The sequence below is a fragment of the Neolamprologus brichardi genome, chromosome 19 (genome assembly GCF_056152115.1).
Source record: "Neolamprologus brichardi isolate AB-2024 chromosome 19, ASM5615211v1, whole genome shotgun sequence".
NCBI classification, from domain to species: Eukaryota; Metazoa; Chordata; class Actinopteri; order Cichliformes; family Cichlidae; genus Neolamprologus; species Neolamprologus brichardi.
The window spans coordinates 5610612-5628707 of NC_142122.1; the positions used below are offsets into that span (position 1 = coordinate 5610612).

The following is an 18096-nucleotide window of genomic DNA, read 5'->3' on the forward strand; positions in this document are numbered from 1 at the left end:
ACAGAATATAGAAATATAAAGATTCATTAAAAGCTTCACTTTAAATCAGAAAATATTTTGCATATGTTAGCCTGCTTTACATAGAGAAAAAACATAATTTATACTTGGTGAAAGACATTTAACTGCAAAGTGTACAGATCTTTTGCTATGATACGCTGGCATTTCATTGGAGTCTGCTTGTGGACCGATTCTGACTATAAGCGCTGCTACTCTGCAAGCTGAGATCTGAAGCCTGCCATCACACGTCACAGCCAAAGAGAAGATTAAAACAATTTCTAAGAGGCTTAGACTGGCACAAGCAAGGACATTCAAAGATTGAAGTATACACGAGCCACTGTTCACACCAGCGTAGAGCATCAGTTAGCGCTTAAGTCAGATTTAACTGTCGGAAGGTTTTAGATTTTATGTAAAGAGGCTGTAAATAACATCAAAATAGAAACGCAGCTGATTACTATGACATCTCAAGAAAGGGAAGCAGCTGACTTCATCTTTAAGTGGCACAGAAATAATGAATGGAACATTAGGGCGTGTGGAAATGTAACACTCAAACAAGTTGTTCAGAAATTAATAAATGTTCATCAGGTCAATAAATAACTAAACATCACAGTTATGGAGGCCAGAGGTGAAACATTGTGGACGATGGAGCGCTTAAATATATTAAAACACTAGTAAGTAGTAAAGATTTTTGGATGAAAGAAATTGGTTAGGTCCACGCAGGAGGACGATTTGCTCATAGCTGGGACCTGATTCTTTTTAATTTAGCTTTTAGGCATTTAAATCTTCATTGTCTTTAGCACACACCTCCAAGCCTGTGGTGCATGCGTTTCATGAACAATGTGACAACAATGACTAAAGAAAAGATGCAAGGAAGTAATTGGCGGGATCCAAAATGAGGCATTGTTAGACAGATGAGAAGAAGAAAATATATCTGTTTTACTCTAAGACATTGAAAATTCCACTTTCAAAAAACGTTTTTGCCCATGATGACCTGATTTGGGTTTTTCCATTTGGGTCCATAATCTGTCTGGCTGCCTATATGTGAACAGCGCAGGTGCCTCCTTAAAGGGCCAGTTTACCCCCAAATCATTTGGATTACTCCTCTGATCTGTCTGGCTTTTTACAAATTGCTCTGTTTAAGACTGCAGAAATGTCTTCCTTCTCTTTTATATAAAGAACTAAAACGACGCTCCTTCATGGTGATCAAATCACAAAAACATTAAAAACCCAGGATGAAATGCAAGCTCTTTCATTTAGGAACTCTTTTTCTTTGTACTTTCTACATTCGCCAGTGAAAATAACAGTGCAGCTGAGCTCAGCCAGCTTGGTACTGCTCAGCTGAGAGCATTTACATCTCACGCTATCTTGAGCCTCTGATCATGGGTAACTAGAGAGTTATGGTTGGCGGTTCGGCAGTAACGTCAGAGAGACAGACATCTTTGCACCAGAAACCTCGAAAATTGGGCATCTCACACCAAAACAACACAGGTGTGTAAACAGAGCTATGTGCATAAATTTGACGTTTTTTATTTTTACACCGAGCATCTTTTATGAATCAAAACACCGCGTCAGGAAAGATCAAGTATGAATGAGGTAAGCATGCAAAGGTGAAGGGTCACGATTCACTCATAAACATCTAAGAGACTGATTAACAGACTATATAACATGTACTGAAACGCTTTAGTCTTCATTTTGTAACTACTTTTAACCTTGAAAATCCAAAATATTAATACACAGTCCTATAAGAATATATAAGTTAATATATAAGGTCTATCGGTTTGTCTTCTATAAACATGTTAAGGCTTTTTCTGAAGCCTGTCCAGAGATGACAGTGCAGCAAAGACAGGCTGAACTGGATAAGAGTGCAAAACTACTCAATCTCTTCATTGGCATATCAGTGAGGCAACAACTATAACATAACATGTTTCTGTTTAGCAGAGGGGGTAGGACCAACTCTCTCTCTTATTTCTGTCCAGTTCTGGATGGATTTTCACACCAGTCTGTAATTAATAATTGACTGTTGCCTCGAGGATCTACTTCATCATTTTAAAGTGAGCTGAACCTAGACCCTGTTTAACAGCCTAAGTACATATATCAGTCCCTGCCATACACAGATATACATTCACAGGTCAGGCTAGTGCAGCCACCTCCAGCCCTTTTTATGTTTCCCTGCACTCCAAGATCTTCCTTTATAAAATAAAAAAAAATGTAAAAAAAATAACAAAACTATTAGTTTACATAGCTGGGTAGATTAACGGGTTGTCAGCTAACAGAAGTGTGTGTGTGTTTTGGAGGTTTCTGTCTGCCACCGTCACTCTTCAGGAGGGGAGAGGAGACGGGACTCTGTTGGGGTCTTGGTTGCTGAGAGGAGGCTCAGGCTCGAGCTCGAAGCTGATGTTAACAAAGGAGGCCGGAGACACCTCAGGCTGCTCCACCGTAGCCAGACGAGGAGCTGTGGGATCGCCCCGCTTGCCTCTCTGTTGCTCCCCAAACCGATGCTCCGCCTCCTCTGCCAGACGATCCTCCTCCTCCTCTTCCTCCTCCTGCAGGAAAGCAACAGTGAGCCAGATTAATGTTAATGTTTTTGCTCCTCCGTTTGAGTAAGCAGCTTTTAAGCTGTGACATGGTGTTGTACCTCTTTCTTTATACGGTAGTACTCATCTATGGCATACTGGTACTTAGGTGTAGTGATGCCAAAGAGAGAGGCCAGTTTCTCTCCCATGTAGTCACATACTGCAAAAAACACAAAACAAAATAATAAAAAAAAAAAACCACACACACACAAATTAGAGACATCTTCTAAACACTTAAAAAATGTTTAAAATACAATAATTATAAAACAATTTGTGAAATATGCATTTCATTTCAGGCTTTCTAAAGTATTTATAACATTTCCTGATATTCCCACTTCAAAAAGCTATTTTTAAAACTCCCTGAAAGGCTTTAAAGAGCCTTAATGTAGCGATGACACCAGGCCAACCTTCTAGCTTCCATTTTCTACTTTTATTTAAATTTCTCTGGTATTAGAATGTATTTTCAACCTGCAACAGCTGGTGTTTTATGAGTAATTTTACAATGTAGAGTTTTACCTGATACAGTGGAGGTGGCCATCCTCCACATTTGGAACCAGAAGTAAGGACCCCAGGTCAGTTTGGACTAAAACAGGCATGTGGACATGAGATATGATTAAAAAATAAATAAATCTGAAGAAGCATGTTGAAATTTTTTAAAACTGCACGTATTATGTGTATCAGTGTTTCAGGTGCATCTTTTTCTTCTTGGACTATATTAGTATTCACAAGTCATAACAATCTGTACAGTATCTCATACTGGGCCTTCCAACTGAGTTCATCCTCTGACTGGAACAAACAATATTAGCTGAATTTCCCTTCAATATAAGCTCAACTTTCTTCCTCTTTTATATTTGGAAACACAAAGAAGTATAAAGAAACAATGCAGTTCCAAATGACTGAAACATGATATAGTTGCTCAGTTTTGTATCTTAACCTGCTGGTCTACTGTGTTCACCAGGAAGCTGTACACTTCAGCTGTGGGACTTAAAAACTAAAACTACGGGCTCAAAAATCCTTGAAAAACCTAATTGATTGTTGTTATTCGACTCTTGCTGTGCCAATAGCATACCGGATCTACAGAAATAACTTCTTTCTTTGCAGTCTGCTCCTCTTCCTCCTCTTCATCAGTGCTGTACTCCTCCATGGTCTCTCCATTGGCAAAGTAAATGGTTCTGCGAGGAACCTTCACCTTCCCTGGCGTTCCCACTGGGTCCCCCATCTCCACAGTATCAAATTCTGCTTCTCCTCCTGTACTCTGGTGATAATTTGAAACTGTATTACTAATGATATTTTTAATAAAACACATATATAAGTCAATAAAGAATTGATAGAAGAATTTACTGAAGTAAAAGCTTTTATTAGAGTAAAAAATGCTCAATTTCATGCCTAATGTAAAAAACAGGTAGCAGATCAGTTTATAAAGTGGGATTGAGGCCTGGAATTTGATTTAAAAGTAATTTATATAATTTTAAAATGTATTTTATATCCAACAGGTAGCTAGTGAAGGATGATAGTGATGTGACCATTTTGCTGCTAGTGATACTGTACATTTGGACTACCTCCAAATTCTTCAACTTGACCTCAAATCAACAGGTGAAATGTGGACAAAGACGGAGAATAACACCCAAACCACATATAAACTGGGTTCGGAATGGGAATTGCCCTTCCAAAGCTCTGACCTAAACTCCTTGAAACTTTGGGAACTATGTTTAAAAGCCAGGTCTGTGCCAAGAAACCAACCAATTTAAATGAACTCTACTAATTTTTCCAAGATGAGTGGTCAAATATCCAACAAATTATGCAAGAAGCTTGTTTATGACTAACAAAAGCATCTGATCAAGGTGCAACTTACTAAGGGACATTTAACCAAACATTAGTGGGGATGTCATGATGCATGCTCAATCATCCAGGTAAGGAAATCCCAAAAAGCTGATTCTGTGATTCTGAGACTGAAGAAGTCCCTTGGATGAGTATCGAAAACGATACGTCCAGATGAACAGAATCACATTTTTGGGATTAGTGGGGATGTATGTAAAAACATTGACAACAATATCAGTATCTTGTCTTCCCTAAAATCCAGCACTCATCGGGCTTTGAATTGTTGTTTATATAAAACCCTTACAGGTACAAAAATAAAAGTGGTCTAAAGTGTTTTTCTAAGAGCTGACTGCACACAAAATACAACTCGCGACATCAAAGTACTGGTTAGAGAGTTTAAGTGACTTCAGTTGCTTTGTTTTTGTTGTCCGTTAGCTTCGTTGCTAAGGAAGTAGTTAACTATTAATACTACAAATCTTTATATGAGCTGTCACATAAAGAGAAAATAGTAAACATTTTATTAGCATCAACTAACCTTTTCAGTTTCCATAGTTTGTCCCAATGTAACATTGACATTCGCCAAATACAACGACAAATCTGCCATTACACCTACTTACACCTCACCGTGTTTCTGAGGGCTACTTCCTATTATCGTCAGGAAAAACAAATTTCCTTTCTGATTGCTTCATAATAAATGTTTTACAACATTAAAGGTACATTTTTAATTGTTCTTCTGCGTGATCAAATGGCACCGACAGTACTCAAAGAGCCAAAAATAACAGCTAAGTTTAATCAACCAGTGTTTTATTTCATTTTTATAGTCATAAAACAATTAGTGTGTCTTATTTTGAAAGTGGGGACCGGATGCTGGGGTTTACCCAGCGTTAGCTTGCTCCTCCGGTGGTGTTTTGGTCAAGTTGGCTCTGCTCCTCACTCGCCAAAATGACAGCGAGGAAGTCTGGTTCACGACTGGAGATAGAGATAGAGCGATGCCGCTCGGAGGCCCAGTGGGACAAGATTCCAGAGTTGGTGCGACAGCTCTCGGCTAAGCTGATATCAAACGGTAGGAAGTGTGCCGGGTTTCTCCGCTGTTCGTTCATCCAGTGTATGGGGCCTCCTCCCTGGCCTCAGTCCTCGCTACTTCCTGGCAGAGGCAGCCGATGCTGGGAGTTGTCGCCTCTGCTTAGAGCCAGTTACCTCGTAAAGACTTTAAGACAGGTCTTTGTTAAACTTTAGGAAGGTTTGAGTCTGAAGATGTGAACAGTTTTCGCTGCTGTGATTGAGTTCCTGTGTTCTGACAGCTCAGTTTCCTGTCACGCAGAACTTCATTCAGAAATGTATCCATTTAACGTTGGATGTGTTTGACTAGTGTGGAGGATCAATAACGTTTTATGAATTGTACTTCAAGAAACATCGCTAGAGTAAAACGACAGATTTATCTCACATGTTTTATTTATCTATTTATCTTTTCAGCTCACTGTCCCCTTGCCACCAGTTAAACCGATTTGGGGCGCTATCGGGGTACTTACTCGATACTTTAATAAATTAATATGACCTCTGCCAATTTTTACTTGTGCCGAATTTTCCAGAAGGTTATAGTTCTAAGTTGTACCCCTTAACATTTATTTAATGACGGCCATGCGTTTGCTGAAACCACTATATATTTAAATGTGGTAGTTTTTCAAATTCTCTCTGGTTGGCTAAGATAGCTACAATACGTGCTAGCTGTCAAACCGCTTTCTCAGGGTATCAGTAAACGGCAGTGTGATATTTTAGTTTAAAAGATAAAACCAGTTAAGTAAGGCTGATGTGTTACTCACGACAGACTTTTTTTTTTTAATTTATTCTTATTTTTATTTTTTTGGTTATTATAAAAGTTACATGCAAGAAGGACTTTCTCACTTTTCTTAATGACATTTGAATGAAATGAAAATAAGATGAGATTCATTGTGAGATTTGAAAGAAGCAGACAATAAAGCAGGAACTCTGTAAAAACACCTTAACTAAAAAAATTAAAGCTGTTATTTAAATTAAAAACAACTTAAATATAGTAGTGAAGAGTAAGTATAACTGTAAAAACAAATACAACTGTAAACAGAATCCCAGTAAACCTGTATCTTTTGCCTGATGGGAGAAGACTGAACTGGTGATTTGCAGATTAGGCAAGGTCAGGGGTGGTATAGTGTGAAGCTGTGGAAAGTAGACTGCATCCAATGATCTTGAGAGCTATATGTACTGCTTTTTCAAGCTGTTGTTTGTCCTGATTGGTTGTGCTTCCTGAGTCAAGATGGAGAAAGGAAGCACACTTTCTGTAACGGTTCTATAAACATGGATCATACCTTACCAGCTGATGCTGTATTTTCTTAGCTGTCTTGGTGGGCTTTACTAAAAATGACAGTGGTGTTCATGTCCCTTGATAACTATTGATGTATAGTGCTGCCCAGGAAGCAGAAGGACGAGACCCTCTCCAACAACATGGCCAGTGGTGGAAAAGGAGAGATGTTGAACTATTTCCCTTTTAGAGTCAACTGTAAGCTCTTTAGTTTGAGATGTGTCGAAGGTCCAACTGTTGTCTTTTTACCACCTCATCAGCTGCTGTTCCTCACTCCAGTATGCAGATTCCCTTCCTGTCACAGATAAGACTTACTGCAGTGATATCATCAGTGAAGTTAAAAGAAGCGGAGGCATTTTCCTGTAATTATTTTGGCCACTTAGTAAACAAAATAAAACAAGCTTTGTTAAATTCAGTTTCACGTATATGAAAAGCCATAATTGGCCTTTGTTTAAGCTACAACCTCTTTAGTGAGCACCAGATTGTTTTTGTATAACAGAGCGTAAAAGTCTGTTCATGATGACCTGAAGCCTCGGGATGTTTCTTTAGTCCCTAGTAAATTCAAGACCTAAATTCAAGTCCACTGTAGACTAGATGTGGATTTGGGGAATCACCACTGATAGTATACAAAAGAAGGAAGTAGCAACTATCACTTTATACACAGGTTTGGTCTCCACAGTTTTGCATTTTTATCCAGCACCTTTTTTGTTTGTTTGTTTTGGAGTCATTAGTAAAGATATTCAGATCAGAGTGCATAATTCTGTCTGGTATGTGTGCAAACAAAGCAGTGTTTCTCCGTGTGCAGATTTGCCATTCTCACTGTAATCCTGAGTAGTTTCTGAATAACCATTAAGCCTCAGTTCATGCATCATAATTTACACTCGGGGTGTTTTGAGCCCCTGTTACTTCCATATTTTCTTCTGTGTTACTTCTTTGCATACTTTTATGGCATTAAATTAAGTCCATGTTGCTTGGCAGATATTTTGCGTGAGCGTACACAGGTTACAGGGTTTGCCATTGTTGGCATGTGGTTGTAGCGACAGCTTGGCTATAGGAAACTTAGATCAAAGAATAAAGTAGATGAAGGCACTGCATGTACTGCGTTGATGTTAATGCCTCATTGACAAACTCAGGTGGTTGAGAGAGAACTTTAACCAGGTGTTCACCCTGCATTAGGCCTTAAAGTCATAAGGCAAATAATGAATGAAAATGGCACACCTTTACAGGTGAGTATCCAAGGAGAACATGCAAACTGCACACCAAGCAACCAGAAATAGGCAGATTAGGGAGAAACCTAGTGTAAGACAAATAAGGATTATTTTGAACTTGGTCTCATGCTCATGAGCATAATAGATCAACTGTGAGCTCTCAAAGTGTTGGAGACATGCTGGATGAGGTCAAGAGGATGTGATGTCATGGTTGCTCTGACCTCCTGCTTGTTCCAGATGACCTGGGCGAGCTGCTGTTGGGTGAATGCAAGCTGCAGACGTACCTGAAGGAGAATCCCATCAAGCAAGGTACGAGTCCCAGGGTCCAACGGCCAAAACTGCTGGAGGTCAGGAAGCATCTCACTGCTGCTCTGGACAGAGGAAACCTGAAGGTAACCACTGGGCTGAAAATCAAAACTCCGAACATAGAGACTTTATTTATTTATTTATTTATTTATTCCTCTCTTCTAGCCGGATTACATCCAGGAAGCTAGCCTGTTAATGGCCAAACTGTGCTATGTGGAGGGAGAATACAAAGATGCTTTAGGTGACTCACATTTCTCATATTCAACATTTTTTCCCCCTCATTTTAGTGAATAAGTAGGTCAGTTTATTAATACATAATTTGTGATTTGACAGGGCACTACAGCAAGGTGAACCTGGACGACATGCAGCTGGCTGGAGCTCCTGTGTACAGGCTGTCTATGATAGCAGAGTCTTATGCGACTAAAGGTATACACAGTCCTTGTTTGTGTCCTCCTTAACCTCACTTAAACTGTCATCAAGCTAATCAGCACTAATCTCTGCAGCACCTCTTCTCTCCACACGGTGGCAGTGCAGTGCCACAGATGTAAAAAGAAGCCGCAGACTGCACTGTTTGTCTTTGAATGTATTTAACTGATTTAATCTGGGAAAACATTCATCAGTGACAGTAGGTGATGGTGTCAAATAGGGCAAAATGTCTCCCAGTCACACCATGTTTCTTCTTCTCTCTTTCTTCCTCAGGTTTGTGCCTAGAGAAAGTCCCAGCTGCTTCACCGTCTCTATCCAATAAGAACACCGGGTCTCCGGCGTCCAACAGGAGCATGACCGAGCGGGAGCAGGAGATCATCACCTGCTACGAAAAGTCTGGAGACATTGCTTTGCTCTATCTGCAGGAGGCCGAGAAGGTGTGTTGTCAGGCTGTGATGACTTCACAGAGTGCAGCGTTTTCTCTGCGTGTTGTTGATTTTCACTGTCCTTATGGGCGTGTGATGAACATCCTGCTGACTGCGTTTGAGTTTGACTGATGCGCCACCGCCCTCGACGGCCAACTGGCAAACAAATCTCTTCATCTTTATTTGCCGAGAGCACAGACTGAGCAAACTGCAGTAAAACTGAGAAGGATGCAGCTCAAATATTCCAACCTGGATGTAGTGATACTTGTGAGAAATTCAACAAAACGTGTGCATTATTACAGGTGCTAGTTAAGGAATACTTTAACGATGTCACAATAATGTATTTAAGACATAGATGGGAAAACCTTCTGTTTATTTTAAAGCAGAAAAGCAGCTTATCAAATGCTGAAACGGGAGATATTTGATTGTTTGTTGAGACTCTAAAACCAGAAACTTGCATAGCTTATCTTTTAACATCTTTCTTATTAGTGTTTTAGAGTTGAGGGGCTATACAGCATGGAAATATACTTTTTTCTTTAAACAACAACACTGGGAACAATGGGTACATTCATCAAATCATAGAGATGAAACTCTTAAGGGAATGAACTAAAGGAACATTAGTATAATAGTAGAATAATCTCTTTATCTCTCCTGGTGTGCAGTCCTCTTATAATGCACTCCCTGATCCTTAAAGTATTTTACTGTATTCTAGTTTATATTCAAAAGTATGCAAAGTAGCTTTCAGACTGATTTCCTCCACCTTTCGTGTATATGTGTATATATAATATATAGTTATAAGAGATTTTTTGTTTTTAATTATTGTTTTCCAAAACTACCTTATCTCTGTCTTTTGTTCTCTGGTGGTTTGCACGTCTGTAAACATTTTAAAAACTCCGAAATAAAAAGAGAGTTAATAATCAAAAAGGAGAGAGAGCAAATGCTGCAGTAGCAGGTTTCACTGTTCACTTGCTTATTTGATAGAGAAAAGCACAATGTCAATAGTCTTTCAGGAGTGGTCCGGTATTTTTAACACTGTTACGTTTCCTTAAACGTGGACTCCTCTGACCCTGAAAGTTAAATGTTAAAATTTGACTGCTCCTCAAGAAGTTGTTTCAGGCTTGTTTAATTATGTCCAGAAAGTAAAAGGAAGAATTTAGTAACCAGATTTAGTTTTTCGATATAGCCTGATATCAGATTCTTTGTCATATATTGTCTCTTTGTGACACACAATATATTTCCGGCAGACGCCAATTTTTGGACTGCCAATGAGCCAGTTTAGCACCTGAAGTCATTTACTAAAAACAGACATGATAAGAGAGAGACGTGGAACTTGAATAATCCTGAATTGAAATTTGTGGAAGAATTCTGCAACGGGAACGATGGTTGTGGACGTTTAATTTTCGCTGAGGGACAAAATCAAATCAAATAAAGCGGAGGTTGAAAAATCAAATTAAAATCAATAGAAGTAAACAGTTAAAAGTCATGCAGTGATTTCCACTGCAGAATCGTGTCTGCTTTTTAAATGCAGAGCCGCCTGAGATTAAAATAAGTCTTATTGATTCAGGTTAGGGGGGGTTGAGTAAACTTCTCGTTTTTTTTGTTGTTTGTTGTTGCATAGGCGTTGTCAGCAGGGATTCAGAACCGCAGTCCAAAGCCTGGCCCGACAGCTCAGGACCAGGAGCTGGGCTACTTCCTAGAGACGGGCCTTCAGAGAGCCCATGTCATCCACTTCAAGAATGGGTAAGGGGGGCGGGGAACACATGGTGGTGAACCTGAGAGATCAGACAGGAAAGTTTTTACCTCTCTGGCTCTTGCTGATGTTTTCTTTTTCTTTTCTTTTTTTTTTTTTTTAAATCTTAGCAGCCCTCTGTGGGCATTCTTCACTCATTCAGCAGTTGTGGTGTTACAGAGCTGCTGACAGGTGGAATAAAAGCAAAAAAAAAAGGTGTGAATACGGTTAAGTAACGTTCACGGTAGAGCTCAGAGCAGTTCACACAGCGGTGTTGCGCTAAATGCTGCTGGTGGTTTCAGTGTTGCAGCAGCTGCTGGACGCCTCGTGATAGATTTGTAGTCGCCTGCGTGAAGTCGCCTGTGTGTTTTTGCTGTGAAGCAAACCAAAAATATGTAGACAGTATACATACTCTGTTTTTGTAAATATTAAAGTCTGGTCTCAGGTATAAATATGACATCACACAGCAACTTGTCATAGTTTCTAGGAATAACATGGTTGCATTTGAAGCTTCTAGCATAAAAAAAATGCCTCACACAGCATTAAGTGTCCATAAAAATATATTGTGTGTGTATATACTGGAATGTGACTTTAAATAAGACCTGTTACTCTTTAACTCTCCTGTCATGTGTTTGGCCAAAGGTTTAAAAAATTAGGTCATCCTGTGTAGAGAGTTTCTTCTGCTTTTGGCTTTGCATGATGTAAATGTGGGGATGATATGGTTTGGATGGTTAAAGATTTCCAGTATGGAAATCTCAGTCACATGACGTTGCCTGTGAGCAGAAAGCCCACCTGCTGGTGGCAGCAGTAGCAGCCAGTCAGAGGAAAGTTAAAAGGTTGGTGGAGCTGAAACAGTTTAATTCAAACTTAGAGTTCCCACAATATAAAAACAGAATTATTTTAAACTGATAGTCATGCAAAGATATTCAGAGAGTCCAAGTATAAAAACATGGAGCTGGAAATTAGTGTCTGGAATTAGTGAGTTTATATTTGCACCATTTTGAAATTGTTTAAAGAAAATAGTAAATGATGTGAAAGAGTATGGTCTCCTAAACAGTTGTGTTCTGGTGCATGCATAGGCTGGCTTTTAAAAAATGTAATCAGAATAAACTAAGTAAGTGGAACCTAATTCAACACCTTTATCTAACGGTTTCTGTTTGTTTCCGAGGGGCAGCCAATGAAACTGAGCTAAATCAACTTGTTTCAGACAGAAGATATACAGAAAAATTGGGATTATTTTGAACTCTGAATCATGCAAAGCTACTCAAGTAGTCAAAGAAAACCAATACACACAAAATTAGACGAGTATGTGCACTGGACTCAGTGTCGTTCAGCAGCTGGTAATATTTTTTGTCTTTCCTGTTTCCTGTCTCCATCATTGCAGCAACCTGACACAAGGTGTGGGCAGGTTTCGAGAGATTCTTCGGGCTATTGAGACCAGAACCACCCAGAACCTACGAATGGTGAGGAACAGTTTATTAACACTTAAGGGAACAGCTTGGAATTTTTGGGGAACATAATTGTTTGCTTCATAGGTACTTTAAGGTACTAGAAGTAAGATTTTGTTCTTGTTTTTTTTAAGACTGTCTGTTCAAACTGCTGCATCTTCACAGTACAGAACAAATTGTTGTTGCACATTTAAGCTGACAGAAGTCAAACTGAAAACATTTTGTGCACCAGAACTTTAGTTTTCATGGGTGTGCTATCATTTTACCTACACTGACACATGAAATGATGACTCTGAGAATGTTTGAAGCAAAGTTAGAGTTATGCCTCAGCGAGTGGTAGACAGAAGGAGAGAGAACTTGCACGGCACTGCTGTCCACAGATTTTTTTGATTTGTACTTCAAAAGGAAAAGGGTTTCCAAATCTGACCTCTAACAACAATAGTGAGGTTAACTAATGGTCACTGACACCAAAATGCAAATGATTTACAGTGGGGCAAAAAAGTATTTAGTCAGCCACCGATTGTGCAAGTTCCCCCACTTAAAATGATGACAGAGGTCAGTAATTTGCACCAGAGGTACACTTCAACTGTGAGAGACAGAATGTGAAAAAAAAATCCATGAATTCACATGGTAGGATTTGTAAAGAATTTATTCGTAAATCAGGGTGGAAAATAAGTATTTGGTCAATAACAAAAATACAACTCAATACTTTGTAACATAACCTTTGTTGGCAATAACAGAGGTCAAACGTTTACTATAGGTCTTTACCAGGTTTGCACACACAGTAGCTGGTATTTTGGCCCATTCCTCCATGCAGATCTTCTCAAGAGCAGTGATGTTTTGGGGCTGTCGCCGAGCAACACGGACTTTCAACTCCCGCCACAGATTTTCTATGGGGTTGAGGTCTGGAGACTGGCTAGGCCACTCCAGGACTTTCAAATGCTTCTTACGGAGCCACTCCTTTGTTGCCGGGCGGTGTGTTTTGGATCATTGTCATGTTGGAAGACCCAGCCTCGTTTCATCTTCAAAGTTCTCACTGATGGAAGGAGGTTTTGGCTCAAAATCTCACGATACTTGGCCCCATTCATTCTGTCCTTAACACGGATCAGTCGTCCTGTCCCCTTGGCAGAAAAACAGCCCCATAGCATGATGTTTCCACCCCCATGCTTCACAGTAGGTATGGTGTTCTTGGGATGCAACTCAGTATTCTTCTTCCTCCAAACACGACGAGTTGAGTTTATACCAAAAAGTTCTACTTTGGTTTCATCTGACCACATGACATTCTCCCAATCCTCTGCTGTATCATCCATGTGCTCTCTGGCAAACTTCAGACGGGCCTGGACATGCACTGGCTTCAGCAGCGGAACACGTCTGGCACTGCGGGATTTGATTCCCTGCCGTTGTAGTGTGTTACTGATGGTGACCTTTGTTACTTTGGTCCCAGCTCTCTGCAGGTCATTCACCAGGTCCCCCCGTGTGGTTCTGGGATCTTTGCTCACCGTTCTCATGATCATTTTGACCCCACGGGATGAGATCTTGCGTGGAGCCCCAGATCGAGGGAGATTATCAGTGGTCTTGTATGTCTTCCATTTTCTGATGATTGCTCCCACAGTTGATTTTTTCACACCAAGCTGCTTGCCTATTGTAGATTCACTCTTCCCAGTCTGGTGCAGGTCTACAATTCTTTTCCTGGTGTCCTTCGAAAGCTCTTTGGTCTTGGCCATGGCGGAGTTTGGAGTCTGACTGGTTGAGGCTGTGGACAGGTGTCTTTTATACAGATGATGAGGTCAAACAGGTGCCATTCATACAGGTAACGAGTGGGGGACAGAAAAGCTTCTTACAGAAGACGTTACAGGTCTGTGAGAGCCAGGGATTTTCCTTGTTTGAGGTGACCAAATACTTATTTTCCACCCTGATTTACGAATAAATTCTTTACAAATCCTACCATGTGAATTCATGGATTTTGTTTTTCACATTCTGTCTCTCACAGTTGAAGTGTACCTCTGGTGCAAATTACTGACCTCTGTCATCATTTTAAGTGGGGGAACTTGCACAATCGGTGGCTGACTAAATACTTTTTTGCCCCACTGTATATCTACACATCCCCAAAGTTGAAAGTCAAACACTTAACCAACAAACGAATGACAGAGCCCAATGCAGAGGCTTTCTGTCTGTGGCAGCCGACTTTAACTTCTTCTCATCTTAACAAGAAGTAATAAGTTTAAAAATTTCCCAAATTGTCAAATTACTTTTTAAACACGTCACTGCTTCCACAAATTGCACCACAACTGTATCGTCTGTCTGTCTCTGTCTGTTGGGAAGAATCCCAGGACAGGCTGTTAGACATCCAATAGTTGTAAATTTTTATAAGGATGTACGTTAATGACAAAAGGGTCCAGATTAAAGCCTGTGCTGTGCTATAAGAAGTTAATATACAAGTGTTGTGTTCGTACAGACCATAGCCAGACAGCTTGCAGAGATCTTGCTCAGAGGAATGTGCGAACAGAGTTACTGGTCTCCTCTTGAAGACCCACCCGTCGTGTCGCCCCTGGACGATCCGACACGCCAAGGACACACTCATAGCAAGAGCTACAGCCTAAGCCGACGCCCACGAGTGTACTCGGGAGAGAAGTAAGAAGCAAAGCACTCGGCGTGGATACCAGATTAAATCTGCTGCCAGTGTACTTTTCCACCAATTTGTTCTCATCACTTTTCTCTCCATTTTTTCCCTCCCTTTTTTTTCTCCCTCTCATCCTCGTCCAACTCCATCGGCCTCCCGCTGCGTTCCTCTCCTCGCAGTCTGTTTTGCCCTCAGGAGAACACAGAAGAAGCATTGCTGCTGCTGCTCATCAGCGAATCCATGGTGAGGCACAAACTCTCTGCAGAGTAAACCATGCCAGAACACTGAGCTGGTTTTTCCGTATTCATACCTATGCACACGTGGGCATTTGTGTGTTTCAGGCCAACCGTGATGCCGTCCTAAGCAGAATTCCTGAACACAACAACGATCGGATCATCAGTTTGCAGTCGGCCTCGGTGGTGTATGACCTGCTGACCATAGCTTTGGGCAGGAGAGGGCAGTATGAGATGTTGTCAGAGGTGAATGACCCCTCTGTGGACCGCAGTCACAGTTACTGTGGGGATAGTATTGTCATTGCTTTTGTTCCTCAACAAACGTTGGTGCCTAGAGACATCCCGATAAAACAGAAAAATGTACCTTCTTTCAGTGTTTGGAGAGAGCCATGAAGTTCGCCTTTGAGGAGTTCCACTTGTGGTATCAGCTCGCCTTGTCGCTGATGGCAGCAGGCAAATCAGCTCGTGCCGTTAAGGTTCTCAAGGAGTGTATCCGCCTGAAGCCCGATGACCCCACCATCCCGCTGCTGGCCGTAAAGCTGTGCATCGGACCTCTCCACTGGGTGCGAACCGTACAGCTGAGCTGCCCTGTGAGGGCGGTTTGTTAGTTCTTAATATAAAAGCCTCCAACATGTTCACCGGTGTCTAACTTTCTCTTTCTGTTCCTATAAATTTCCCTCTGTCATCATTCAGCTGGATGAAGGAGAGTGCTTTGGAAAGATGGTGATTGACATGGGAGAGAAAGCAGCTGAATTCAGAGCCAAAGGCTTCTTGGCTATAGGTTTGGTTTACAGCCTCAAAGCCACTGATGGTAAGTCTGTTCAGGAGAAGTTCCATCTCCTGAGTCATTTTCTTGGTGCGAACGTGTGAGCAAGATTTTTATTTTTTCTGGGTGAAAAGAAATCAGGAAAAGCTACAAGTTTGCAAACTCATTGGCTGATTTGGGCCAGAGTCTGAATCACCCTTAATACATTTTCTTTTCAAGCCTAGTCCAGGTCAGGAGGGCTTTCTCTTTTTTGTGATTTTGTTTTTTCCAGCTTTCAAATGGTTGTGCATCATCAATTTGTCCCTGCTGCCTACTATGGCCTATTTCACACTGTTAAAAATTTAAATTGTAGGGTCATTTTGTTGCAGTGTCAGGAATTCAGTTCATGTGCAAAAAGCCATGAAAAGACTTCCAAGAAATCCATCACAGCACTTCATGAGAAGATGGCCTCGAAGGGAATAGTGGGCAAATTTAAATATGCAGGGGCGTGGCTAAAAATTCTCAGCTGCAGACCTGTCACCAGGGCCAGTGTCGGGGGATGTTTTTGAGCCTGTTAGTTTGTCTGTTATGACACCTATTGCCCAACAACAGCACAAACACAAAGAATTTTTGTTTGTGGTGAAGTGAAGTGAAACTGAGCGATAACAATGAAACGTTTGATGGGTTTTTTTTCTTTTCTTTTCTTTTTTTTGAGCTCCTTCCTCTTCGCGGTGAACTCGATGCTGCTCTTTCCCGTTCAAGCAACTTTCAACCACTTAATATGACAAGCAAGGGGTGGAGCTGTATATGAAACTGGGTGCTCATTGCAATGATCATATCTGTGTAATCCTCCTTTGTAACACTTAAACAGACCAGTATTTACAAAATGGTCCTAACGTTTTATACAGTATGACCTGAAATGAGCAACTGAGGCCATAAACCAAGGTTTACGAGGTCCTGACCGTTTCGATGAGGTTTCTATGGGATCATAATTCTTTTTGCCCCCTGGTGGCCATTAAAATGAATGCAGGTTTAAGGTCTTCACTTTTCAGACCCAGATGCTGCTTCCATCTTTTTTATACATTTATTTATGCATATTACACTTTGATCTTTAGTGAGCCAGACCAGTGAATATCGTCTTTCTGTCAATGTAAAGAAGTTTAACTGCACATTTAATCCCTGCGATATCTCGATAGAAGAAAAAGAAGTGCAGTTTAAGCACCACACCTCACGTTTTATTACATTTTGAAGAAATGCTGCTCTATTTAAATGAAAGGAGTGTGTCGGCACGACTCTTTGGGCTTAAATTGTAAGAAATAAATATGTAAAAATACAGTAAAGGGTCTGGTAGCTCAGAGCCCATACTGTCCTGTAATTAGAAAGCGGAAGGCTTTTGTTAATTGCCAGAAAATGCCATATTTTATTTATTTTCCTGTGGACACATCGTACAAACGTTGTCATTTAGTTGTTTGTCTATTGCTTCACAAGTTTTGTGTTGTACAAATAGCTGTGTAGGAGGTCTTTAGCACTAGGACAGACTTTAAAATTTATAAAAACGCAGTTAAAAGTCCAAAATTTTTACCCTACTTCACAGTCCAGTGGTCCTTATGTTTGACACCCCTGTTGTATACTGTTGCAAATTTATCACAGCTTTGCTCACTCTGAGTAAATTCAAAGTAAGGGAAGTGTGAGTCATAGTTCTTTAAGTCTATGTTGAAGCCATGAGTTCTCTCCTCATTTAAAATCATTCACCTTCTTGAGTTTTCAGCCACTTTTCAAGTGGTTTTGCTTTTGTGTATGTGTGCTGTCAAGGGACTCTTTTTGTTTGTGATGAGTATGATGGCAGATCTCTATAGAGCGCTTGCTTACATGAGGCGATGCATCATCTGTTTCTGGCCCGGATGTTTTTGCAGTATGAAAAGAAGTGTGCAAAAAGCTGCAGTGATTCCTAATCGGTGTTACTGTAAAACCCATCGGTGTGTTTGTGTCTCTGCATGTCTTTAGCGTCATTGCGGAGCACACAGGAGGAATACCAGAGGAAAGCTTTGGGAGCCTTCCAGAGGTTCGGACTCTGTTTTCTTTTTTACACTTTAAACTTACCACCCTGCCAAACCATTACATTATGCTTTTGACTCATTTGAACCTTCGTGCTTGTGCTATGACTAATCTGAGCGCAGTGTTTGGCTTTGACATTATTTATTCCCATAAATATGGTCAGCATTTGCTTCCCTTTTCC

The 18096-nt window shown here is 40.6% G+C and overlaps 2 protein-coding genes across 7 annotated transcripts in view; one reads left to right on the forward strand and one right to left on the reverse strand.

Moving 5' to 3' along the window:
- fam177a1a (family with sequence similarity 177 member A1a) lies at positions 1 to 5373 on the reverse strand. 2 transcript variants are annotated; one of them, XM_087833216.1, is made up of 5 exons: positions 5267 to 5373; positions 3640 to 3825; positions 3087 to 3153; positions 2633 to 2730; positions 1 to 2540 (listed from the first exon to the last, which is right to left on the reverse strand). In XM_087833216.1, the coding sequence occupies exons 2-5, from the start codon at positions 3787 to 3789 to the stop codon at positions 2316 to 2318; spliced, it is 540 nt and encodes a 179-aa protein (XP_087689342.1). In that variant the 5' UTR covers positions 3790 to 3825; positions 5267 to 5373; the 3' UTR covers positions 1 to 2315. The 2 variants fall into 2 exon arrangements, with proteins under 2 accessions (XP_087689342.1, XP_006799419.1); XM_006799356.3 differs by lacking the exon at positions 5267 to 5373 and adding an exon at positions 4924 to 5061.
- ttc7b (tetratricopeptide repeat domain 7B) overlaps positions 5274 to 18096 on the forward strand; it is a 27487-nt gene continuing 14664 nt past the window's right edge. For all 5 annotated transcript variants that reach the window (XM_087833211.1, XM_087833212.1, XM_087833215.1 and 2 more), the window contains exons 1-13: positions 5274 to 5451; positions 8166 to 8320; positions 8400 to 8475; positions 8568 to 8660; positions 8934 to 9097; positions 10704 to 10825; positions 12199 to 12277; positions 14718 to 14893; positions 15062 to 15125; positions 15224 to 15361; positions 15490 to 15678; positions 15809 to 15926; positions 17865 to 17922. In XM_087833211.1, coding sequence (XP_087689337.1) covers positions 5331 to 5451; positions 8166 to 8320; positions 8400 to 8475; positions 8568 to 8660; positions 8934 to 9097; positions 10704 to 10825; positions 12199 to 12277; positions 14718 to 14893; positions 15062 to 15125; positions 15224 to 15361; positions 15490 to 15678; positions 15809 to 15926; positions 17865 to 17922 — 1553 coding nt within the window. In that variant the 5' untranslated portion in view covers positions 5274 to 5330. The remainder of the gene's footprint in view (positions 5452 to 8165; positions 8321 to 8399; positions 8476 to 8567; positions 8661 to 8933; positions 9098 to 10703; positions 10826 to 12198; positions 12278 to 14717; positions 14894 to 15061; positions 15126 to 15223; positions 15362 to 15489; positions 15679 to 15808; positions 15927 to 17864; positions 17923 to 18096) is intronic.